The following is a 26,386-nucleotide window of genomic DNA, read 5'->3' as shown; positions in this document are numbered from 1 at the left end:
GCAGGGTTTTAACAGCGGCACTGGGATTTATTAGGTAATGAGGTCATCTTGGCTGTTTTGGAATTTCTTAATGGAGGGGAATTACCTACGGGTCTGAATGACACTTCCATCACACTCATACCTAAGGTACTCCACCCCCAATCAATCACACAATATCGTCCCATAGCCTTGTGCCCGGTGCTATATAAGATTGCAGCGAAGGCCATAATGAACCGGTTGCGCAGCATGATGGATATAATCATTAGCGAGGAGCAAAGTGCGTTCGTTCCCGGATGACTCATCACAGACAATGTACTTGTTGCATATGAAAGTATCCACACGATGAAAAGGAGGAAGAAGGGAAAGAATTTTTCTTGCACGGTTAAGCTTGATATGATGAAAGCCTACGACCGTGTCGAGTGGCATTATCTCGAAGCAATATTGTCACGTTTGGGTTTCAGTATGGGCTTTGTCAGGTTGATAATGAAGTGTGTTTCCTCTGTTCGGTTTTCAGTCAGAATCAATGGGGAGCTACTTCCATATTTTACACCTACCAGAGGGTTTCGGCAAGGAGATCCAGTGTCTCCATATCTATTCTTGCTGTGTGCCGAAGGCTTGTCCTCATTGTTGAAATATTACAATGGTGGAACCATTGACAGAGGACTGCGGGTGAGCTACAGATCACCGTCGGTAACCCATTTGCTTTTTGCAGATTATAGCCTCATCTTCATCAATGCAAGTAATCCGAGCGCACTCCGGCTAAATGACATCTTGAGGATTTATGGAGAGGCCTCGGGTCAGTGCATCAATAAGGAAAAAATTTCTATTTATTTCAGTACAAATACACCCACAGATTTGAGGCAACTTTTGAAGACAACCTTGAACATCCAGGTTGAGGCTTTCAATGAGAAATATCTGGGTCTCCCTACCGCTGTGGGTCGGATCACGAGCGGGACATTCGAGCATGTCAGTGAGAGAGCCCGGGCGAGAATGAAGGGATGGTCGGAGAAGTTACTAGCTTGTGCGGGCCGTGATACTTTGTTGAAATCAGTGGTTCAAGCTATCCCCACCTACCCAATGAGTACTTTTTTGTTAACAAAGAAAGTTTGCAAGGGTTTGACGTCTCCAATGGCGAAATTTTTCTGGAGTAGTTCGCTTGACAAACGATCAATGCATTGGGTGTCTTGGAAGGAGCTTTCAACACCCAAGTGTAAAGGTGGGATGGGTTTCAGAGACCCGCATCTGTTTAATCTTGCCTTGTTGGGGAAGCATGGTTGGCGATTTCTGACAAATCCTAATTCCCTCTGTGCGAGAGTTTTGAAGGGGCGTTATTTTCCTGACACTGATTTTATGCATGTTGCTGTACCTAAGTCGGCTTCGGCCACTTGGAAGGCTATTATAGCAGGAAGAGAAGCCTACGATGTGGCTTGATCTCCCGTGTTGGAGATGGCAGCACCATTGACGTCTGGACCGATAAATGGATTCCAGGCACTATATCCATGTCACCTATATTCAGTCCTCAAAACACTGCTATTGAGAGGGAGGCAGATCTCATTGACACATCAAACTGGTCTTGGAAATATGAGGTGGTTAGGGAGACTTTCATTGCCCCGGATGCTGAAGCCATTCTTAATATTACTATTCGGCAAGGGGGAGGTGACGATTATCTTGCTTGGGCATTCGAAAAAACAGGCAACTACACTGTGAAGTCGGCCTACCGTGCTCTTATGAATCAGAACGAGCGTTTGGCTGTAAAGGAGGGGACGGCTACCGGTACCTCAAATGATGATCAACAGATGTGAAAAGCCTTGTGGAAATTGAATGTTATCCCAAAAGTGAGAGTGTTTTGGTGGAGAGTTCTTCGTGAGATTCTTCCAGATGAAGCTACTCTCAACTATCGACACATTGCAGAAATTCGCAGATGCAAAGTATGTCTAGCTATGGATGAGGATCTGGAACATGCATTGATTCATTGCTCGCGTGCTAAACGCTTCTGGGAGGAGGCGTGTGCATGGTTCGGACTCCGGCTACCTCGTCTACACCCGGACTCGTGGGCTCGCGACATCTTATTTGACCCACGTTTTACCGATGATGATCGTGCCAAAGTCACCACTATTGTGTGGTCTATCTGGCACTCAAGGAATCGTATCAAGCATGGTGATCAAGGAAGGGATCCTACAGCGACGATACAAGCTACTCCCTCCGTTCCCAAATAATTGTCTTTCTAGGCATTTTAAATGGACTCAACATACGGATGAATGTAGACATATTTTAAAGTGTAGATTCACTCATTTTGCATCGTATGTAGTCACTTGTTGAAATTTCTAGAAAGACAAGTATTTAGGAACGGAGGGAGTACTAAGGAAGCCATCGCATTACTTCACTTGCCGCGCAAGGACACGCTGGTATTGCCGGGCTTCGGGTGGCGGCCTCCTGATGAGGGTTTTGTAAAGATCACGACCGATGGAGCTCTCAATCTGGCTGATGGCAGGGTAGGAGCGGGAGGCATTGCTCGTTCTTCTTCGGCTCTACTCGGTGCCTGGTGCAAGCCATGTGTGGGGATCTCGGATCCCTTGATCATGGAAGGACTTTCTCTGCGAGATGGAGTTCGGTTCGCGTATCTTCGTGGATTCTCGCACGTGATAATGAAAGTCGACTGCTTGGAGTTGGTGACAGTCTGGACCACTCGCCACAATTTTTCATCTTTTATTATTCAACATGTAAACAGGTCAGCTAATCTTCCGGCTCACTTTGTGTGCAAGGCGTGCTTGCACACTTAACGTGACCGATAGTTGGCTTGACGAGACCCCTAACTTCGTGGTGTCCAGCCTCCTGGCTGATTGTCCCAAGAATGCGTTTACTCAATAAAGCTCTCTGAATTTTCCCGCAAAAAAAAAAGATAACATGAGCATGCGAGGACGAGCACGTCTACGAATTTCTGTAATTTTCTGCCCATTCTCTATGTTTCCCATGTATTATATGATATATTGATATTTCGTAAACTTCCCAAAATGATTATGTGGAGCATTTTTTGATAAGTGTGTGGCCATCTTGTCAAGTTGTCTTATCCAGAATTTAGTAGCTTATCACAACCTCACCTCATGTGGGCACGATCGACACCGTCGTTAAAATACACTGACAACTCCAGACCGCCACAGCGGCCGTGCCACTCAACATTATTGCCAGATCCATTCCTCCCGTGCGAGAGCGACAGGCAGACAGCGGCGGTGCAGTGCCGGTGGCGGCAAGCCACGACGACCATGGAGCTCCTACGGGACAGCATCCCCATGGTGTCCCTGGCCGCCGCGGCCGCCGCACTGTACGCGCGCATGGCCTCGTCGCTCCTCCGCCCCGGCCTCCCGCGCCTCGTCGCGCTGCTCCCGCTCTTCCCATTCCTCGCCGCCGCTCCCCTGGCCCTCACTTCCTCCGCCATCGTCCGGGCCACCGCCGCCTTCTTCCTGGCCTGGCTCTGCGCGTTCAAGCTCGCCCTCCTCGCCGCCGGCCGCGGCCCGCTCGACCCCGCGCTCCCCGTGCTCCCGTTCGTCTTCACCGCCCTGCTCCCCGTCAAGCTCCGCCCCGCCGGCGCCGGAGCGCCCAAAGCCAAGCCGCTGCCGTCGCTCCTCTCTTGCGCGGCCAAGGTCGCCGCCATAGCCGCCATCCTCCGTCTCTACCAGTACAACGCTCGGCTGCACCCCTACGCGCGCCGGGCCCTGTACGGCGTCCACATATACTGCTTCCTCGACCTCTTCTTCCCCTGCATCGCGGCGGCCGCCGGCGCGCTCGGCATGGAGACGGAGCCGCAGTTCGACCGCCCCTACCTGGCCTCCTCGCTGCGCGACTTCTGGGGCCGGCGGTGGAACCTCATGGTGTCGGCCATCCTCCGGCCGTCGGTGTACGACCCCGTGCGCGCGCGCGCCGGGAGCCCCGCCGGCGTGCTGGCCACCTTCCTGGTGTCCGGGCTGATGCACGAGGGCATGGTGTACTACCTCAGCCTCCGGCGGCCGGACGGCCGGATGACCGCCTTCTTCCTGCTCCACGGCGTCTGCTGCGTCGTCGAGGGGTGGTGCGCGCGGCGGTGGGCGGCGAGGGGGTGGCCGTCGCCGCCGCGGGCCGTGGCGACGGTGATTGTGGTGGTGTTCGTCGCGGGCACGTCGTTCTGGCTCTTCTTCCCGCCGCTGTGCAAGGACGGTGGCGAGGAGAAGCTGCTGGAGGAGTGGGCTGCCGTGGCGGCCTTCTTCCTCGACGCCGGCAGAAAGATTAATGGCGTTGTACGTTCAACGGACTCACTAGCAGTAGGAAAATAAATTTCAGATTGATTGGGACTCTAACCAAGCAACCAAACAGGATTGCATTGTCTTGTTTACCATGATAAAGTCTGAGAGATGAAACAATAAACATCGCCAGCTCTGATGATTCCCAGCCAAAAACAAGTCATGATCCACCAACCTTGGGAGTCGTCCTCAAACTGAGATTGTACTTTTACAGTGCCAAGTTTGCCAAAAAAGTTCAGTGTTAAAAGAGCTTTAAACCATAGACTGCCCTGCTATTCACGAAGACAAACTTCCTTCCATCTCATTAGATGGTACATCTTGCAAAAGGAAATCATGGGCTCTCAAGAAATCCAACCATCTCACATCCCCACCACTGACAGTTAGGATGTGTTTGTTAGGGTGCATGAGGGTAAATTTACTACTCAACCCACTTTTGGTTGATTGGTATCCTGCACAGGACCACCTCGTGCTTAGCCCAAATATACTCGTAGAATGCACGAAGAGAGAACACATCGGTAGCCGTTCATTGGTCAGCATGACTGTGCACGAGTGACGCGTGCGACGTCGTGTTTCAAAATATGTTCAGAAATTCAATTTTTTTTAATTATAAAAAATGTTCAGAATTTCAGAAAATGGTCAAATTTTCAAAACTTATTTACATTTTCAAAAAAAATCAAAAAATATGATAATTTCCAAAAAAACTAAATTGTTCAGCATTTCAAATTTTGAATAGATTTCCACAAAAGATTCAATTTCTTTAATTTTTTTAGAAAATGTTCAGATTTTAAAAAAATGGAAAAAAAATCAGAATTTCTCAAAATTTATTTAAAGTTTCAGAAAATGTTCATAATTCCAAAATAATTAAAAATAGAAAATATTCAAAGTTTTTGTTCACTTTTTCAAATTCTGTTCACCATTCAATTTTTTGGGGGGAATTCAAAAGTGTTCAACATGTTTAAACAGATACGGGCTATCAAACAAAGTGTCAGCTCAGCATGTCTCAACACCGCTACTAGACAACAACAAATGCATGTTCAACATGTATAAGGAGAGAACAACCATGCTAGGTTGAGAATGCTAACAAACACACCCTTAAGCACCATTCTACCCCAGAGGGCAGCATCTTCTTACCTCCTCAGCACCCCAGTCTCTTTTCAATAACAGGCTTACTCACATTCATATACAAGAACAAACTGGAAATATTCCTGCTGAGACAAAGCTTCTATAAAGCAACAAATGATAGCATAGTTTAGAACAGAACAGGAAAACATATTATTACAGCATAGTTTACAAATATTTCCGTTGTGTAAATCGTCGCCATTCACCAGTATTCACTAGCCCTCCGTCACTTTGCGTATTACAGTTTGAGTATAACACGCCGTCCAAGTGCGTGGCAAAATACGAATGCGACAGTGGCCCAAAATGCCAAGACGAATGAAACGGCACTGACCACGTAAAGTATCGGGTCAGAATCAACAGCCACACTTCCTGCAACACCATTTGGTGCCATGGGGCCTGAACTTGAAGTGCATGATCTAAGGTTGTTGTTCCCTTTGTAACTGTCCATATCGAATGTGCTAAACTGACCGCTGGCTGGTAGACACCCTGATAAATTGTTGTATGCCACAGAAAACACTGCTAGGGATGACAGCCGAGTTAACTGCCATGGCACTGATCCACTCAGCCTGTTTTCTGATAGGTCTAAGCTCTCAATCTCGCTCAAGTTTGCGAAGGTTGCAGGGATAGAGCCAGTAAAGAAATTGTTCGACAAGTTGAGAGACTTGATGCGGCTCAAATTCCCCATCTCCATCGGAATCTCGCCCGATAGCATGTTTGCAGACAAGTCAATGCCAGACATCGACATGAAGAAGTTGTGTCCGTATGTGTATGGGTTCCCTTTAGTGGTGAAGGTGAAGCCTTGCAGGTCATAATGACTATTATATGAGAAGTCCATATCATCGAACATACCAAACCCCCCTCCAAAGAAGTAACCGGAGGTTCTGGGCCAATAAAATGTATAAGCTTCAAGTTCATGGTCTTCAAATGGGATGCCACCAATACACCATGGTACAGAACCCGAGAGTCTATTATGAGAGATGTCAATTATGCTCAAGTATTGGAGACGACACAGATTTGATGAGATCTGTCCCTCAAACTTATTTCTTCCTAACAACAGTAGATCGATTCCAGAAAGATATTGTATCCACTCAAGGTTGCCTGTGAACTGATTCCGGCTGAGATCCAAAGCTCTAATGAAGGAGCTGTTGAAAAATGCATTCGGGGAGCCTGACAGTGAATTCCCAGATAAACTCAGAAACTCGAGTGGTAATGTACTGCTGCAGTGTGGTATAAGCCCTAGAAAATAGTTGTCCGATAGATCTAACAGCCGAAGACTTGTTAATTTGCAAATTTCTGGATGAATGTCACCGGTTAAACTATTTTTAGCTAGGCTCAAAGCTTCCAGTGAAGGAAGATTCCATAATGAAATGTCCAGTGCTCCTGACATATTGTTATCATGTAAATCCATGATTTGGAATTTACCAGACAGATTTCTAGGTAGAGTCCCTTCAAATTTGTTGTTGTCTAGGTATATTGCTGCCACAACTGACAAGTTACTAGCCCCATCAAGTATCACACCCCCGAGGTTATTGTTTGAAAGCTTCAATATCATCAAAGCAGAACAATCAGTGAACAAGCAAGATGGTACCTCTCCAGTAAATTTATTATTTGACAGATCCATAAGTTCAATGCTGCCAATGTTGCACAATGAAGATGGCACAACTCCAGATATATTATTATGAGAAACATTGAGAATCATCAGCTCGGGAAACATTGAACCTATATTGGCAAGCAGCTGTCCTTCAATACGGTTTAGAGCTATGTTCAGCAATCGAAGATTAGTTTGATTTTGCCAAATGGGGTATAATGATCCAACTAACGAGTTATTCGAAAGATCCAGGTAAACTAGTGTCGCTTCATTTGTGAACAGAAAATTGGGCATACTTCCCCGCAAATTATTGTTGGACAAATCAAGAAACTGTAGACGATGTTGTGTGTGTAGGAAATGTGGCTCTGTAATCATGCTCTTATCAAGGTTACACGAAGAAAGCATTAGTGTTCTCAACTGAAATTTAGGTGCCCAACCATGCATTTTCACTAGAACAACCAAATCAGTGTTCCTGGAAAGATCTATCTGTTTGAGATCAGTATAGTTTCTTAGCCAGAAGAAATCAAATTTACCGCCTAGCTTGTTTTTGGATAACCTGATAGTTTGAAGCAGTGAGGAACACTTCCAAGATGAATTTATAGGTATATGTCCTTCAAAGAGGTTTTCTGAAAGATCCAGGTACTCAAGGCATGGAAGGGCAAATACAGATGCTGGGAGGCTACCATTCAATCGATTGGATCCCAAATGCAATTCTCGCAGGTTCCGGAGATTTTCTAAACCTGCCATGTATACATGATTTATAGCAAGTAAAATTTAATTGCACCAAACTGAAAAGGGATGTTCAACCTATTCGTTTCAGTACCTATATTCTGAAGAGCCCCACTCATGTTATTTCCCTTGAGATTTATGACCTCCAGAGAAACCAAATTGCTGAGAGATTCTGGGATATTCCCTATGAAACTGTTGTCACTGAGGTTGAGATACTTGAGCTTACCCAATCCTTGTAGACCTGTGGAATTGCTTGATTCAAATAAAATTTTGCAATCAAACTTATTGGACGGATACTATAGAGTTGCATGCATGCAACAAATGTCACATACCGTCGAAATTGTGTAAACAAGCAAAATTTTGAGAGAAATCCAACAGCTGAAGCTTTGTCAAGTTCAAGTTCCAGCATGCAACTTCCATAGGTTCAACTGATGTAGAGCCATTACTATTGTGGATAGGGATTTCCTGGTAGAGATAGGAAAGGTCGAGACCCAATATTCGTCGTGTGGTATTGTCGCACGTGATCCTTTCCCACGAGCAGCAATCACCACCATGTCCCCACGAACTGGGAACCTCGGAGTTTGCGCTCATGAACCAAGAGCTAATTTCCATGAGGGCCGCCCTTTCCTCCATGAAGCAGCCTGAAGAACTCGGAAGCATGGAGTGGACTACGCACAGGACAAGGGGCAAGCATTCCCATGGCAAGAAGCGGCCCATTTGTAAGAGAAAAGCTTCTACTATATCTTTGTGTTCTAGGGTGTAGGCTTCAGAGCAAGCTCTTATTTTTCTGCTCCTTTATACACCTGCTATTCGAAATACAATACACTTGCTTGGTAAACAAAGTTGTGGTCCATGGTAGTAGAAGGTATGCTTGGACAGCAACTTTACCTATGGCCAAGGGCACTGTGTTGACTCACCGAGTAGCATTTTGTTCAAGTCTCCTTTGATCGGTAGCCATAGACATCAAATTAATGACAAAACATGGACCATGGATGCCAGCCAATAGGGGCAGAAACGCGCTATTTTGGAATTGAACGCTCTGGGTTGTCAGTCATGAAAAGAAAAGTTGCTGATGTGAACGTTTCTGAAAGAATATCATACGGAAACTAACATTCGGTGGAAACCGTTGAAAACCATATGAAGAAGATGTTTTGATGTTTCAAAATATTCTGAAAAAATACGGGATGTTACGAGGATGATGTTTTATTGGCACACAAAAATTCAAGTTGAAACACATTACGAGATGTGAGCTATGAAAAAGACAAATTCAGCCCTGAATAGTGACACACATCTCATAATGTGTTTATACTTCAAATTTTGCATGGCAATAAAACATCACCCTCTTAACATCTCGTATTATTTTTAGATTTTTTTAGAACTTTCATATATGGTTTTCACGAAGTTTTCGTTGAATATTGGTTTCCGTATGATCAGTGGCGGAGCTTAAACGAAAAAGTTGGGCGGGCCAGACTAAAGAAGAACACATTTTTTTCTAAATTCTGACACATAAGGACATATTACAAGCACCAAAGTACAGTTCAACCATGAGTCACTACTATTGGGCAAGCTAATACAAAAGTGTCTGCGACATTAGACATGGACCTACTCACATACAATGAACTCAACGATCCTTCTTGCTTATAAAATCTGCAATGACATCTTCGTGGTTGTAGTTTTCTAGAATTCCACCATTTATGTGAACTAACAAGTTATTAGCCAGATTCTCACCTTCCATCTTATTGTGCAATCTTGTCTTACTGATCTTCATACTAGATCAATTCTTTTCGGAGTCTTACTGATCTTCATACTAGATCAGGCTATTATTTATCACTAATCACTGCGTGTATGGAAATGAACAAAATCAGGTAATTGCTTAACAAATTCAGAATTTGCGGGGCAAATTTTACATGTGAAGTGTGCCTACGGCAAGGGGCTAAGTCATGGGGGCGCCAGCGACAGAATACAAAAGGAGAAGGGGCTGGCCCAGGTCATGCGCCAGATTTGGAGACTTGGAGTTGGAGGAGAACAAACGCAGGAATGGATGGCCGGCAGCACGCACGGCGCACTGGATCCCGGCGGATGACGGACGGCGGGAGGGAGCATTTACAGGGGCGAGACGAGATCCGGGCGGGCGTCGCCGCGGCGGTTGCTCCGAGAGATGGCGATCGGCGCGCTCAGGTGGACCGTGTTCCCTGTCCACGGCGGTGGTCGTCGGCAGCGTGGCTACATCCTACATGAGTCTCTTGGACTGAGAGGATGGGGAATTGGGGAAGGCACGAGTGTGCTTGTGCATGCAGCGTCCGTGAGACGAGGAGACGATGGCCAGTGCGTGTGTGGGCTAGTGGGCTGGGCTAAGACGACTAGTAGTAAAAAAATTTTTGTCAAATTCCTGGGCGGGCCATGGCCCGGGTCTGCCCCTACAGAGCTCCGCCCCTGCGTATGATATTCTCCCTTCTTGTTCAGTCAGTGTGAGCATTTTCTAAGTTTCAGTAGGACATACTAGCTGAATGCATGAGTGTGGCTAACTTACTGGAGCAGTATTCAAAATAATTTAGGCAGCACGATAATAACGATCTTAGCATGTTTTTTACTATGCACAAGCATCTGCCAGTTCAGGTACTGCTTCAGGCGTAGCTGCAAACGTCCTCCCCACATTACGATCCGGTGTAGAGCGTACTTACACGCCCCTGGAAGCCTGGATGGATTAAAAGGCCGGATTGTTCGCTGACACTCTGCGAATCTGCTGTTGCGAAATTTCATAACTCAATCCTGCAACTTGTTGGTCACATCAGATGGTGATAGAGAGGTGGAAGTGGCATATATACCAGCTAAGCAAGTCGTCCTTCTGCTCAGTCCGCTGTGGACTTTCTTCAGAAGCTTCAGTCCACCGTGACCTCCTGATGTGGCGTGGTGACCACCCGCTGCGAGAGATGATACTGAGGGCGGGCACTGGCGAGGGCGAGTGCGAGGGCGGGCAGTCGCCATGGTGCAGCTGGTGCTGAGGTCCGGCCAGGGCAGCGGCGACCGTCCACCCCGGCCGGCAGCTTTCCCCCCAGTCTTCATGACGATGGGATGCGGCTCTGTGAGGCACTGGCGGTGGCAGAGGCCAGAGCCATGGCGCCGGGGGGAAGCCGGGAAGGGGAAGGAGGTGAGCTGGGAAATCGGATGGGGAAGAGGGGATTGGTCTGGTGCGGCGCCATGGCTCCTTTTTTTAGATAGATAGAAATGGCAAACAGTGCTCCTGTGTACTTGCACGCCCGTCGTTGCGGCCAAACCTGGCCAGATGGGCCACAGGCCAGCCCGTGAGAACGCGTACTCGGCCCATCACGGGTCTGCCCTGGCACGTGTATAAACGGGCTTGTCTAAAAAAACGCATATAAACAGGCGGCATGAGGCGCGGGAGCTATATCTCAAAATCACTAACTTATTAATTAAGGTGTGTGATGGAAGGTGTCAGCCGTCTATAGACGACCCTCTCGCTTAGGGTTTTTGGCTCTGGCGGCGATTCCATCGCCGTCTAGAGATCTCATCGGATTACCTACCGCCGGCTGATTCCCTCGCTTAGATCATCTTCCTGATCGGCAGGGGGGAGTTGGGCGCGGTCCTCTGGCGTACTTTTTCCTGGACGACGAACCATAGATGGCGGACCGAGCGGAGTCATCAGCGGCGGGCGGAATGGGAAAAAATCTTGAGGAATTGCTGCAGCACCTGGATCTCCAGGATGACGAACTTGATGATATGGTTGTAGGGGAAGAAGAGGTGAAGAAGTATGAAGCGGATGCTAGGTGGCTGGCGATTGCGAAGGTGAACACTGTTGAAAATATGCCCTAGGGGCAATAATAAATAAGTTATTATTATATTTCCTTGTTCATGATAATCGTTTATTATCCATACTATAATTGTATTGATAGGAAACTCAGATACATGTGTGGGTACATAGACAACACCATGTCCGTAGTAAGCCTCTAGTTGACTAGCTCGTTGATCAATAGATGGTTACGGTTTCCTGACCATGGACATTGGATGTCATTGATAACGGGATCACATCATTAGGAGAATGATGTGATGGACAAGACCCAATCCTAAGCCTAGCACAAAGATCGTGTAGTTCGTATGCTAAAGCTTTTCTAATGTCAAGTATCTTTTCCTTAGACCATGAGATTGTGCAACTCCCGGATACCGTAGGAATACTTTGGGTGTACCAAACGTCACAACGTAACTGGGTGGCTATAAAGGTGCATTACAGGTATCTCCGAAAGTGTCTGTTGGGTTGGCACGAATCGACACTGGGATTTGTCACTCCGTGTAAACGGAGAGGTATCTCTGGGCCCACTCGGTAGGACATCATCATAATGTGCACAATGTGACCAAGGGGTTGATCACGGGATGATGTGTTATGAAACGAGTAAAGAGACTTGCCGGTAACGAGATTGAACAAGGTATTGGTATACCGACGATCGAATCTCGGGCAAGTACAATACCGTTGGACAAAGGGAATTGTATACGGGATCGATTGAGTCCTTGGCATCGTGGTTCATCCGATGAGATCATCGTGGAACATGTGGGAGCCAACATGGGTATCCAGATCCCGCTGTTGGTTATTGACCGGAGAACGTCTCGGTCATGTCTACATGTCTCCCGAACCCGTAGGGTCTACACACTTAAGGTTCGATGACGCTAGGGTTGTAAAGGAAGTTTGTATGTGCTTACCGAATGTTGTTCGGAGTCCCGGATGAGATCCCGGACGTCACGAGGAGTTCCGGAATGGTCCGGAGGTAAATATTTATATATGGGAAGTCTTATTTTGGTCGCCGGAAAAGTTTCACACTTTATCGGTATTGTACCGGGAGTGCCGAAAGGGGTCCGGGGGTCCACCGGGGGGGGGGTCCACCTGCCCCGGGGGGTCACATGGGCTGTAGGGGATGCGCCTTGGCCTATATGGGCCAAGGGCACCAGCCCCAAGAGGCCCATGCGCCAAGGAAACTTGGGGAGGGAAGAGTCCTCAAGGGGGAAGGCACCTCCGAGGTGCCTTGGGGAGGATGGACTCCTCCCCCCCCCCTCTTGGCCGCACCCCTTCCTTGAAGGAAGGGGCAAGGCTGCGCCTCCCCCCTCTCCCTTGCCCCTATATATAGTGGAGGGGAGGGAGGGCAGCAACACCTGAGGCCCTGGTGCCTCCCTCCCTCCCGTGACACCTCCTCCTCTCCCGCAGGTGCTTGGCGAAGCCCTGCAGGATTGCCACGCTCCTCCACCACCACCACGCCGTTGTGCTGCTGCTGGATGGAGTCTTCCTCAACCTCTCCCTCTCTCCTTGCTGGATCAAGGCGTGGGAGACGTCATCGGGCTGTAGTGTGTTGAACGCAGAGGTGCCGTCCGTTCGGCACTAGGATCTCCGGTGATTTGGATCACGACGAGTACGACTCCTTCAACCCCGTTCTCTTGAACGCTTCCGCTTAGCGATCTACAAGGGTATGTAGATGCACTCTCTTTCCCTCGTTGCTGGTTTCTCCATAGATAGATCTTGGTGACACGTAGGAAAATTTTGAATTTCTGCTACGTTCCCCAACAGTGGCATCATGAGCTAGGTCTATTGCGTAGATTCTTTGCACGAGTAGAACACAAAGTAGTTGTGGGCATTGATTTTGTTCAATATGCTTACCGTTACTAGTCCAATCTTGTTTCGACGGTATTGTGGGATGAATCGGCCCGGACCGACCTTACACGTACTCTTACGTGAGACAGATTCCACCGACTGACATGCACTTGGTGCATAAGGTGGCTAGTGGGTGCCAGTCTCTCCCACTTTAGTCAGAACGGATTCGATGAAAAGGGTCCTTATGAAGGGTAAATAGCAATTGACATATCACGTTGTGGTTTTGCGTAGGTAAGAAACGTTCTTGCTAGAAACCCATAGCAGCCACGTAAAACATGCAAACAACAATTAGAGGACGTCTAACTTGTTTTTGCAGGGTATGCTATGTGATGTGATATGGCCAAGAAGAATGTGATGAATATAAGTGATGTATGAGATTGATCATGTTCTTGTAATAGGAATCATGACTTGCATGTCGATGAGTATGACAACCGGCAGGAGCCATAGGAGTTGTCTTAATTTATTGTATGACCTGCGTGTCATTAAACAACGCCATGTAATTACTTTACTTTATTGCTAACCGGTAGCCATAGTAGTAGAAGTAATAGTTGGCGAGACAACTTCATGAAGACACGATGATGGAGATCATGATGATGGAGATCATGGTTTCATGCCGGTGACGATGATGATCATGGAGCCCCGAAGATGGAGATCAAAAGGAGCAATATGATATTGGCCATATCATGTCACTATTTGATTGCATGTGATGTTTATCATGTTTATGCATCTTATTTGCTTAGAACGACGGTAGTAAATAAGATGATCCCTTATAACAATTTCAAGAAGTGTTCTCCCCTAACTGTGCACCGTTGCTAAAGTTCGTCGTTTCGAAGCACCACGTGATGATCGGGTGTGATAGATCCTTACGTTCACATACAACGGGTGTAAGACAGTTTTACACATGCAAAACACTTAGGGTTAACTTGACGAGCCTAGCATGTACAGACATGGCCTCGGAACACAGAGACCGAAAGGTCGAGCATGAGTCGTATAGTAGATACGATCAACATGAAGATGTTCACCGATGATGACTAGTCCGTCTCACGTGATGATCGGACACGGCCTGGTTGACTCGGATCATGTAATCACTTAGATGACTAGAGGGATGTCTATCTGAGTGGGAGTTCATAAGATGAACTTAATTATCCTGAACATAGTCAAAAGATCTTTGCAAATTATGTCGTAAGCTCGCGCTTTAGTTCCACCGTTTAAATATGTTCCTAGAGAAAATATAGTTGAAAGTTGACAGTAGCAGTTATGCAGACAATAGAAAGCTTATGTCCTTGATGCACCGCTCAGTGCGCTGAACCCCAAACGTCGTCTGTGGATGCTGCGAACATCGGACATACATGTTTTGATAACTATGTGATAGTTCAGTTAAATGGTTTAGAGTAGAGGCACCAAAGACGTTTTTCGAAACGTCGCGGAACATATGAGATGTTTTGAGGGCTGAAATTGGGATTTCAGCTTCGTGCCCACGTCAAGAGGTATGAGACCTCCGACGATTTTTTAGCCTGCAAACTAAGGGAGAAAATCTCAATCGTTGAGCTTGTGCTTAGATTGTCTGAGTGCAACAATCACTTGAAGCGAGTGGGAGTTGATCTTCCAGATGAGATAGTGATGTTTCTCCAAAGTCATTGCCACCAAGCTGCTAGAGCTTCGTGATGAACTATAACATATCAGGGATAGAGATGATGATCCTTGAGGTATTCGCGATGTTTGACACCGCGAAAGTAGAAATCAAGAAGGAGCATCAATTGTTGATGGTTGGTGAAACCACTAGTTTCAAGAAGGGCAAGGGCAAGAAGGGATACTTCATGAAACGGCAAATCAGCTGTTGCTCTAGTGAAGAAACCCAAGGTTGAACCCAAACCCGAGACTAAGTGCTTCTGTAATAAGGGGAATAACCCCTGGAGCAGAATTACCCTAGATACTTGGTAGATGAGAAGGCTGGCAAAGTCGATAGAAGTATATTGGATATACATTATGTTAATGTGTACTTTACTAGTACTCCTAGTAGCACCAGGGTATTAAGATACCGGTTCAGTTGCTAAGTGTTAGTAACTTGAAATAAAAGAGCTACGGAATAAACGGAGACTAGCTAAAGGTGAGCTGACGATATGTGTTGGAAGTGTTTCCAAGTTTGATGTGATCAAACATCGCACGCTCCCTCTACCATCAAGATTAGTATTAAACCTGAATAATTGTCATTTGGTGTTTGCGTTGAGCATAGACATGATTGGATTATGTCTATCGCAATACGGTTATTCATTTAAGGAGAATAATGGTTACTCTATTTATTTGAATAATACCTTCAATGGTCTTGCACCTAAAGGAATGGTTTATTGAATCTCGATCGTAGTGATACATATTTTCATGCCAAAAGATATAAGATAGTAATTATAGTACCACTTACTTGTGGCACTGCCATGTAAGTCATATTGGTATAAAACGCATGAAGAAGCTCCATGTTGATGGATCTTTGGACTCACTCATTTTGAAAAGTTTGAGACATGCGAACCATGTCTATTGGTGTATACGCATGAAGAAACTCCATGCAGATGGATCGTTTGGACTCACTTGATTTTGAATCACTTGAGATATGCAAATCATACCACATGGGCAAGATGACTGAAAAGCCTCGTTTTCAGTAAGATGGAACAAGATAGCAACTTGTTGGAAGTAACACATCTTGATGTGAGCAGTCCAATGAGTGCTGAGGCATGCAGTGAATATCGTTATGTTCTTACTTCACAGATGATTCGAGTAGATGTTTACTTGATGAAACACAAGTCTGAATTATTGAATGGTTCAAGTAATTTCAGAGTGGAGTTGAAGATCATTGTGACAAGAGGATAAAATGTCTATGATATGATCATAGAAATGAGTATCTGAGTTATGAGCTTTGGCACGCAATTAAGACATTGTGGAAATTGTTTCACAATTAATACCGCCTGGAACACCATAGAGTGATGGTGTGTCCGAACATCATAGTTGCACCCTATTGGATATGGTGCATACCATGATGTCTCTTATCGAATTACCACTATCATTCATGGGTTAGGCATTAGAGACAACTGCACCCACTTTAAATAGGGCACCATGTAATTCCGTTGAGACGACACCGTTTGAATTATGGTTTGGAGAAACCTAAGTTGTCGTTTCTTAAAAGTTTGGGGCTGCGATGCTTATGTGAAAAAGTTTCAGGTTGATAAGCTCGAACCCAAAGCGGACAAAATGCATCTTCATAGGACACCCAAAACAGTTGGGCATACCTCCTAATTCAGATCCGAAAGCAATAGGGATTGTTTCTTGAATCGGGTCCTTTCTCGAGAAAAGTTTGTCTCGAAAAGTTGAGTGGGAGGATGGTGGAGACTTGATGAGGTTATTGAACCATCACTTCAACCAGTGTGTATCAGGGCACAGGAAGTTGTTCCTGTGGCACCTACACCAATTGAAGTGGAAGCTTATGATAGTGATCATGAAGTTTCGGATCAAGTCACTACCGTACCTCGTAGGGTGACAAGGATACGTACTACTTTAGAGTAGTACAGTAATCCTGTCTTGAAGGTCATGTTGCTGGACAACAATGAACCTATGAGCTATGGAGAAGCGATGGTGGGCCCATATTCCGACAAATGGTTAGAAGCCATGAAATCCGAGATAGGATCCATGTATCATAACAAAGCATGGACTTTGGTGGACTTGCCCAATGATCGGCAAGCCATTAAGATAAATGGATCTTTAAGAAGAAGACGGACGTGGATGGTAATGTCACCATCTATGAAGCTCGACTTGTGGCGAAGAGTTTTTCACAAGTTCAAGGAGTTGACTACGATGAGATTTTCTCATCCGTAGCGATGCTTAAAGTCCGTCGGAATCATGTTAGCATTAGCTGCATTTATGAAATCTGGTAGATGGATGTCAAAACGAGTTTCCTTACCAGTTTTCGTAAGGAAAGGTTGTATGTGATACAATCAGAAAGTTTTTGTCGATCCTAAGGATGCTAAAAGGTATGCTAGCTCCAGCGATCCTTCCTTGGACTGGAGTAAGCATCTCGGAGTTGGAATATGCACTTTGATAAGATGATCAAAGATTTTAGGTTTATACAAAGTTTATGAGAAACTTGTATTTCCAAAGAAGTGAGTGGGAGCACTATAGAATTTCTGATGAGTATATGTTGTTGACATATTGTTGATCAGAAATGATCTAGAATTTCTGGAAAGCATATAGGGTTATTTGAAAGGTGTTTTTCAATAGAAAACCTGGATTAAGCTACTTGAACATTGAGCATCAAGATCTATGAGGATAGATCAAAAAACGCTCAATAGTACTTTCAAATGAGCACATACCTTGACGTGATCTTGAAGGAGTTCAAGATGGATCAGTCAAAGAAGGAGTTCTTGCCTGAGTTGTAAGGTATGAAGTTAAAGAGTTAAAGCTTGACCACGGTAGAAAAGAGAGAAAGGATGAAGGTCGTCCCCTATGTTTCAGACATAGGCTCTATAGTATGCTATGTTGTGTACCGCACCGGAAGTGTGCCTTGCCATGAGTTAGTCAAGGGGTACAAGAATGATCCAGGAATGGATCATTGGACAGCGGTCAAAATTGTCTTTGGAGTAAATAAGGACATGTATCTCGATTATGGAGGTGATAAAGAGTTCGGCGTAAAGGGTTACGTCGATGCAAGATTTAACACCTATCCGAGTGACTCTGAGTAGCAAACCGGATACGTATAGTGGAACAACCATTTGGAATAGCTCCAAGTGGAGCGTGGAAGCAGCATTTACAATATGACATAGAGAATTGCGAAGTACATACGGATCTGATTGTTGCAGACCCGTTGACTAAAACCTCTCTCACAAGCAAAACATGATCAAACCCCAGAACTCATTGAGTCTTAATCACATGATGATGTGAACTAGTTTAATGACACTAGTAAACTCTTTGGATGTTGGTCACATGGCGATGTGACCTATCAGTGTTAATCACATGGTGATGTGAACTAGATTATTGACTCTAGTGCAAGTGGGAGACTGTTGGAAATATGCCCTAGAGGCAATAATAAATAAGTTATTATTATATTTCCTTGTTCATGATAATCGTTTATTATCCATGCTATAATTGTATTGATAGGAAACTCAGATACATGTGTGGGTACATAGACAACACCATGTCCCTAGTAAGCCTCTAGTTGACTAGCTCGTTGATCAATAGATGGTTACGGTTTCCTGACCATGGACATTGGATGTCATTGATAACGGGATCACATCATTAGGAGAATGATGTGATGGACAAGACCCAATCCTAAGCCTAGCACAAAGATCGTGTAGTTAGTATGCTAAAGCTTTTCTAATGTCAAGTATCTTTTCCTTAGACCATGAGATTGTGCAACTCCCGGATACCGTAGGAATGCTTTGGGTGTACCAAACGTCACAACGTAACTGGGTGGCTATAAAGGTGCATTACAGGTATCTCCGAAAGTGTCTGTTGGGTTGGCACGAATCAAGACTGGGATTTGTCACTCCGTGTAAACGGAGAGGTATCTCTGGGCCCACTCGGTAGGACATCATCATAATGTGCACAATGTGACCAAGGGGTTGATCACGGGATGATGTGTTATGGAATGAGTAAAGAGACTTGCCGGTAATGAGATTGAACAAGGGATCGGTATACCGACGATCGAATCTCGGGCAAGTACAATACCGTTGGACAAAGGGAATTGTATACGGGATCGATTGAGTCCTTGACATCGTGGTTCATCCATGAGATCATCGTGGAACATGTGGGAGCCAACATGGGTATCCAGATCCCACTGTTGGTTATTGACCGGAGAACGTCTCGGTCATGTCTACATGTCTCCCGAACCCGTAGGGTCTACACACTTAAGGTTCGATGACGCTAGGGTTATAAAGGAAGTTTGTATGTGGTTACCGAATGTTGTTCGGAGTCCCGGATGAGATCCCGGACGTCACGAGGAGTTCCGAATGGTCCGGAGGTAAAGATTTATATATGGGAAGTCTTATTTTGGTCGCCGGAAAAGTTTCGCACTTTATCGGTATTGTACCGGGAGTGCCGAAAGGGGTCCGGGGGTCCACCGGGGGGTCCACCTACCTCGGGGGGCCACATGGGCTGTAGGGGGTGCGCCTTGGCCTATATGGGCCAAGGGAACCAGCCCCAAGAGGCCCATGCGCCAAGGAAACTTGGGGAGGGAAGAGTCCTCAAGGGGGAAGGCACCTCCGAGGTGCCTTGGGGAGGATGGACTCCTCCCCCCCCTCTTGGCCGCACCCCTTCCTTGGAGGAAGGGGCAAGGCTGCGCCTCTCCCCTCTCCCTTGCCCCTATATATAGTGGAGGGAAGGGAGGGCAGCAACACCTGAGGCCCTGGCGCCTCCCTCCCTCCCGTGACACCTCCTCCTCTCCCGCAGGTGCTTGGCGAAGCCCTGTAGGATTGCCACGCTCCTCCACCACCACCACGCCATTGTGCTGCTGCTGGATGGAGTCTTCCTCAACCTCTCCCTCTCTCCTTGCTGGATCAAGGCGTGGGAGACGTCACCGGGCTGTACGTGTGTTGAACGCGGAGGTGCCGTCCGTTCGGCACTAGGATCTCCGGTGATTTGGATCACGACGAGTACGACTCCTTCAACCCCGTTCTCTTGAACGCTTCCGCTTAGCGATCTACAAGGGTATGTAGATGCACTCTCCTTCCCTCGTTGCTGGTTTCTCCATAGATAGATCTTGGTGACACGTAGGAAAATTTTGAATTTCTGCTACGTTCCCCAACAAACACTACTCGCACTTTCAGTTCATCGGCGATGTTCGAGTGCATGAAATCGATCTGGTCACAGGCACACGTCCCGACGTACAGAGAGGCAGGAGAAAATCTGTTCATCTTTCAGATGTTTTGTCTTGGGGATTGGAAGAAGGTAGTGCATGGAGGCCCATGGCTTTTCAGGGGGATGGGGATGCTGATAGAAGACTACGATGGGAAGAAGGAGCCAACATGTTTTGAATTTGATGGTTTATACGTGTGGGCTCAGATCCATAACATACCAGAGCTCTACCGCAAAGCGGAGGTTGTTGATCAACTCGCCCGTCGTATTGGAAGGGTAAAAGAAGTGCAGCTCGCGCCTCGCTTGTTTGATGAGGGAGATTATGTGAGGGTTCGAGCTAGGGTTCTTGTCAGCAAACCTCTAACACGGGTCACGCCGCTAAATGTCGCGGGAGAAGGAAGACTTCGCCTCCTGGTGAAGTATGAGAAGATCCCGTATTTTTGCAAGGTTTGTGGTTTCATGGGCCATAACCACGAGGAGTGTGGCGATGGTGTTTGGGAGGAGAAAGATAAGCAGTGGGGGAGCTGGATGCTGGCACAAAGAAGGGACGTTGCACCGGAGCAGCATGGTGGATGGGCTCCTCGAGGGGGTCGTTCAGGCGGTAGAGGAAGAGGTAGAACAGGTCGGGCTAACAATACACGCCAGCGGTCTCCACCACGCAAGCGCTCATCCCAGGACGCAGGTTTTGATTCGGCTGCGGAAGAACCAGAAGTTACTAGCCCCCTTAAGGCTGGAGAGGCAAGGCAGGAAGTGCAAGCTACTGAATCTGTTCGTCGTAACCTTAATCTTGTGTTGAAGGACAACAGAGTTGATGTTGAAGGGCTGGAGAGGAGCAAGGCTCTAGTCACTATTGATGCGTCCACAGCGGCAGTCCCACCGCCGCCTCCAGCATATGTTTCTCCTAGGGATGCCAAGAAAGCAAAGAAGACAGGGTCACCAGTGAAGCAAGGAACTAACAAGATGGTGTTGTTGGCGGGCTCCTCCTCGGAGCACCGCCAAGCCCAATGAAACTTTTAAGCTGGAACTGTCACGGGATAGGCGATCCTGCGACAGTTCATGAACTCCGCGACCTGGTGGAGCTTAGTTCGCCGTCTATTCTTTGCTTAGTTGAAACTCAGTTACAAAAAAATCATGTGGAAGGTCTTCGTTTTTCTTTAGGTTTTTATTTCAGTTTTGCTGTTGGTAGTCATGGTTGCAGTGGAGGTGTCTGTATCTTCTGGAAAAACTCGGTGGATGTTGAAATAAAGAATTTTTCGGAGTATCATGTGGACACATGGGTGCTTGAACCAGGAAGGGAACAATGGCGTCTTTCATGCTTTTACGGAGAAGCAACAAGATCTCTCCGATACAAAACCTGGAACACAATGACAAGGTTGAGAGGAGAGAGCACGCTTCCATGGATGTGCATTGGGGACTTCAATAAAATTTTGCGGCCTGAGGAACAATTTGGCCCAAATGAGCGTGACAGTGCACAGATTGACGCTTTCAGAGAGGCTGTGGATATTTGTGGACTGGCTGATTTGGATTACCATGGTTTGGATTGGACTTGGGAGAAGAAAGTGTCAGGAGGTTATTTTTGCAGGGTAAGGTTGGACAGAGCTCTGGGTACGGCTGAATGGCCGGCCCTCTTTCCGTTTGCCTCGGTGGAACACCTAACAGCGGCTAAATCTAACCACTTCCCTATCTTATTACAAACGGATTTTGTGGACTCGAGTGTGAGAGCAAAGCAGAAGCAGTTTCCGTATGAATGCATGTGGGAGCGTGATCCAAGTTTTGGGGATGTGGTAGCTGAAGCTTGGAACACTTCTGGAAAGGCCAATACTGTTGCGGCTCTGTCCGACAAACTTGCTTTTGTGGCCGGTACGCTGCGCAAGTGGGGCCGAACCACCTTTGGTGCTATCAAAACCGAGCAGCGGTCGCTTCGAACAAAGCTTGCAGAACTACGAGCTCTTCCCGACCATGGGGGTCCATCGCCGGAAGAGGAACGTGTAGAAGCCCGCATGTCCGAGCTTTGTTTATGTGAGGAGATCATGTGGCATCAACGGGCTCACATTCAGTGGTTGGCGGAGGGAGACAACAATACCAAATTTTTCCATCGGAAGGCCAGTGCTCGCAAAGCAAGGAACCGTATCTGTGAATTGCAACGTGCAGATGGCACGGTCTGTGTGGATGATCAAGAGATGCCAAGCATGACAACAAATTTCTACATCAATCTGTATGCTTCTGAAAACACGATCTACATTGATGAAGTACTATCTCATATACCACCTAGGGTGGATGCTGCCATGAATGACATGCTTAACGCTCAATATACCAACGCCGAGGTGAAAGCGGCTTTGTTCCAAATGTTTCCTACCAAGGCTCCAGGGCCCGATGGCTTTCCTGCACACTTCTTTCAGAGGCACTAGGAGTTGTGCGGCGATGAGGTGACTGATATGATGCTAGTGTTCTAAAGGGAGAGGATTTCCCGGAGGAGATAAACAAAACGTTCATTGTTTTAATCCCCAAGATTGCAAGTCCAAAAGATTTAGGACAATTTAGACCGATAAGCCTCTACAATGTGATCTTCAAGATTGCGTCAAAGGTTCTAGCTAATCGGCTTAAGCTCATTCTCCCCGATATCAACTCTGAGGAACAATCAGCATTCGTACCGGGACGTCTTATCACGGATAATTTCATCTCTGCTTATGAATGTCTCCACTACATGAAAACGAGGAAGGTAAAGAGTAACAGATTCTATGCTTTGAAACTTGATATGATGAAAGCATATGATAGAATTGAGTGGAATTATCTTGAACGGGTGATGCTAAAACTAGGCATAAGTGCACCACACAGTGAGGTACATGGGCCTGGCCCATCTGGCCCAAACTTGCGGCATTTTTTAGTAGTAGCTCTCTACAGTGAAGTGAGAGCGAGCGGAATGGAGTGGAATATTCTGGAACAGAGAAACCCTCCTCCATCTCCATCTCCATGGCCTGCCGCCGCCCCACCCCGCCGTCGCCGTCGCCGGCGCCGGCGCCGGTGCCTCCGCTCGAGGACGACGACCTCCTCGAGGAGATCCTCCTCCGCCTCCCCCCGCAGCCATCCTCCCTCCTCCGCGCCTCCCTCGTCAGCAAGCGCTGGCGCGGCCTCGTCAAGCGCCGCCGCTTCCTCCGCCTCTTCCGCGCCCGCCACGGGAGCCTCCCCCTCCTCGTCGTCTTCCCCGGTGAGGTCGACATGAGCCACCCCTTATTCACGCCCTCCCTCGACCCGCCCGACAGGGTACCCGCCGCGCGCTTCCCCATGCCGCTCGCCCCCCTCGCCTTCCCCCTCGTCCTCGACTGCCGCCACGGCCACGCCCTCCTCCTCAACCGGCGGGTCAGATAGCTCCTGGCGTGGGATCCGGTGACCGGAGACAAGCGCCCTGTGGACCTCCCCCCGGCCTTCAAGGGGCGGCAGGTGATGCTCCACAATGGGTCAGTGCTCTGCGCCAGCGCCGCCGCCGCGGAAGGCCGCCTGCACGGCAGCTTCAATTCCAGCCCATTCAAGGTGGTGCTGCTGGCCTCTGGCAGAACACATGAGCGATCCTTCTCGGTCTGCGTCTACTCATCGCAGACAGGCGCATGGGGCGATGTGATTTCAGCAGAGTTTCAACCTGCCGCAATGGAGCCTCTGTATACTGCATCCGAGCTGTACATGTACGTCCCCAGTACCTTGGTTGGGAGCTCCATCTACTGGCTGCTTCGTGGCAATGGCGACACCATCGTCGAGTTCGATATGGGTAGCCGGAGCCTGGCTATGATAGAGATGCCACTAGATCTGTATGACCATGATAAATCCAGCTCCTTCATGACTATGCCAGCGCAGGATGGTGGGCTTGGCTTGATCCTTGTGAATGACTTCTATGCCAAATTATGGAAGAGGGGGGCTGATTGCAATGGTGTCGCTATATGGGTGCCGGGGATAACTATTCAACTGGGCAAGCTTCTTTCACTGAATGCTGAGCACAACAGAGGTCCACTGTCTTTGCTGGGATTTTCCGAGGACAGCAATGCGTTCGTGGCTGGGGCATCTAGGATCGGTATCTTCGTGGTCTATCTCAACCCTCTGAGGTTTAAGAAGATTCATGAAAGGAGGGATCTCTGTATCTTTCATCCATTTGAGAGTTTCTGTGTTGCAGGTAATGTCATGCATAACTAAACACATTTGCTTTTTGATAATGGGACAATAGGATGCTGGAATTAGTGCCTTTTATATCCTTATTAGTGTTATCCTGGTGGTTCAATCATCCATTAAATCTTTGTTTCTTTCTTATATTCATATGTGTATATCGTAGTACTATTTGGTAATATTATGTGCATAGCTGCAGCATTGATCTCTTTGACTGCTTTAGTAATTCTTTGAATGCAGTGCCGTAATTTTAATCATAGATATACTTGCAACATGTTATGGAGTTCATAGATATATGGTTGTTGAGAATTTTTGGCGTTCTATGCATCGATGTCATAGGAGGGAAGCCAAGATAATCACTAGATCCATACTATATCATAGTAGTTGCAATAAGTGTCCAGCCAACACTAGCTGCAATAAGTGTCCGTAGTAGTTGATTGCTAAAACACGTCAAGAATAGAAATGTTCCAATAAAAATAATCCATTCTCGTGTTGTTCTATCTCTACTCTGTTTGAAATGTTGTCTCTGTCTAATGGTATGAAAAGACTCTATTTTCAAGTTGAACAATGGCAATGATTTCCACTTACCATTTCTTGGAATGGCGTGCATTGAATGGATAATACAGTTTAGTTTGGCTGATTAACTTATTTTTCCTGCAGGTATCTAGAGTTATGTTCCGGTAGCTGAGATGTAGCGATGTCGTCTTACTATTGCAGGTTCTTCCATCTTCCATGCTGTGGGCTGTGGTCCGTGTAGAAACTAGTCGGAATGAATTTGTATCCGCTTCTGATAACTGCTGCTGCCGTTATTTCAGCAATCTGTGTGGAACTAGTCAAATCGACATCGCTTGCATTTGTGCTGTGTACTCCCTCCGTTTTTAAATATAAGTCTTTATAGAGATTCCACTATGAACTACATACGGAGCAAAATGAGTGAATCTACACTTTAAAATGCATCTATATACATCCGTATGTGGTCCATAGTGAAATGTCTATAAAGACTTATATTTAGGAACGGAGGGAGTAGTATCTACTGTTGACTCTCATATTTGATTCGAACTAATGTTCTTGTGGGCACATCTTGTTATCAGGTAGTGTATTCGGGACGTCGTCATTTCCTTGCCCTTTCACTCTTCTTTCTAATTGCCTCCCCTGCGACCCCGGCCTTCTTCCGCCACTTCCCTTGCATGGCACTATAATTAGCCAATTTTTTGTGATATTGTGATGTTTACAAGAATGTTTTGTAAGATCTCTTATTTTGGTAATATTATTTGCTTGGCGATGACTACCATGGTGGCATTGTGCGCTAATGGGCAGCATTTTTTTATTATTTAACAAATACAGTTAGAGAAAGGTTCAGGAATCAGGAGCGGGTGAATTAGCACACTTATCCCAGCACTTTAGGTTACGATGTCCACTATTTGATGGAGCATGTAATTAGCAGTGAATAGCATTGCTGGCTGGATTTAGTGAAGGGCATAACCTGAAGCATTTCATGCACCTTGGCATTTCAGAAGTTGCATTCAGAAGATAACCTGGAAATTATGCTTGCCTTGCCAGGCCCTGTCCCAGGCAGCCCAAAGCCAAGATTGTTTAGTTGCTGAATGCTACTCCCTCCGTCCGGAAATACTTGTCATCAAAATGGATTATCCATTTTGATGACAAGTATTTTCGGACGGAGGGAGTATGTAGAGCAGCAGTTCGGAAGATCTTTTGGGGGCAATGCTGGGAAATATCTTTCTCGCTGATCAGGAGGATTGGGTTGTGAAGAAGCTCACTGGTCACTGCTAACAAAATTTACACTGCCAAGTCGATACATATGTTTGTCTTTTTGGGTACATATGTTGGTCTCGAGCATAAGTGACTTTATACTGTTGCAAAAACGTCCGAGGGGAAATTACTCCTTCCTGTGTTGGGGAGCTACTATTTGGCGCGTGAGGAGTTGGCGAACATGCCAGCGCGCACCCTCTCTCCTCCCGCGCGCCCCTATTGGGCCGGCCCATGAGCCGGGCTGGACGCCCCAGTTTTTTTATTTTTTCTTCTTTACAATTATTCTGAATTGAAAAAAAG

General features: G+C 46.8%; 3 protein-coding genes across 4 annotated transcripts; 2 read left to right on the top strand and 1 right to left on the bottom strand.

The window, feature by feature from the left end:
* The first annotated feature begins 3,121 nt into the window (after positions 1 to 3,121).
* LOC123040285 (acyl-CoA--sterol O-acyltransferase 1) lies at positions 3,122 to 4,599 on the top strand. The gene has a single exon (XM_044463171.1). It carries the CDS (start codon positions 3,240 to 3,242, stop codon positions 4,281 to 4,283), a length of 1,044 nt encoding a protein of 347 aa, XP_044319106.1. The 5' UTR covers positions 3,122 to 3,239; the 3' UTR covers positions 4,284 to 4,599.
* A 904-nt stretch (positions 4,600 to 5,503) lies between these two features.
* On the bottom strand, positions 5,504 to 10,881 carry LOC123043359 (receptor-like protein 15). Its single transcript, XM_044465773.1, has 3 exons — positions 8,019 to 10,881; positions 7,781 to 7,927; positions 5,504 to 7,697 (listed from the first exon to the last, which is right to left on the bottom strand). Exons 1-3 carry the CDS (start codon positions 8,401 to 8,403, stop codon positions 5,608 to 5,610), a joined length of 2,622 nt encoding a protein of 873 aa, XP_044321708.1. The 5' UTR covers positions 8,404 to 10,881; the 3' UTR covers positions 5,504 to 5,607.
* Positions 10,882 to 23,084: 12,203 nt separating this feature from the next.
* Positions 23,085 to 25,596, top strand: LOC123040284 (uncharacterized). 2 transcript variants are annotated; one of them, XM_044463170.1, is made up of 2 exons: positions 23,085 to 24,326; positions 24,977 to 25,596. In XM_044463170.1, exon 1 carries the CDS (start codon positions 23,138 to 23,140, stop codon positions 23,531 to 23,533), a length of 396 nt encoding a protein of 131 aa, XP_044319105.1. In that variant the 5' UTR covers positions 23,085 to 23,137; the 3' UTR covers positions 23,534 to 24,326; positions 24,977 to 25,596. The 2 variants fall into 2 exon arrangements, with proteins under 2 accessions (XP_044319105.1, XP_044319104.1); XM_044463169.1 differs by having other exon boundaries at positions 24,977 to 25,592.
* The last annotated feature ends 790 nt before the right edge of the window (positions 25,597 to 26,386 follow it).

The sequence above is a fragment of the Triticum aestivum genome, chromosome 2B (genome assembly GCF_018294505.1).
Source record: "Triticum aestivum cultivar Chinese Spring chromosome 2B, IWGSC CS RefSeq v2.1, whole genome shotgun sequence".
NCBI classification, from domain to species: domain Eukaryota; kingdom Viridiplantae; phylum Streptophyta; class Magnoliopsida; order Poales; family Poaceae; genus Triticum; species Triticum aestivum.
Note: the sequence above shows the minus strand (reverse complement) of the source record. Positions and strands in the feature narration are given on the sequence as shown.

What these genes read in the sequence shown, in the direction of transcription:
- LOC123040285 (XM_044463171.1), top strand. Translation starts at nt 3,240, where the DNA reads ATGGAGCTCCTACGGGACAGCATCCCCATGGTGTCCCTGGCCGCCGCG.
- LOC123043359 (XM_044465773.1), bottom strand. Translation starts at nt 8,403, where the DNA reads ATGGGCCGCTTCTTGCCATGGGAATGCTTGCCCCTTGTCCTGTGCGTA. An exon ending in TTGTTTACACAATTTCGACG is followed by an intron (nt 7,928 to 8,018) that starts GTATGTGACATT and finishes GCAATTCCACAG; the next exon opens with GTCTACAAGGATTGGGTAAG. An exon ending in TGGGGCTCTTCAGAATATAG is followed by an intron (nt 7,698 to 7,780) that starts GTACTGAAACGA and finishes TATACATGGCAG; the next exon opens with GTTTAGAAAATCTCCGGAAC.
- LOC123040284 (XM_044463169.1), top strand. Translation starts at nt 23,609, where the DNA reads ATGCTCCACAATGGGTCAGTGCTCTGCGCCAGCGCCGCCGCCGCGGAA.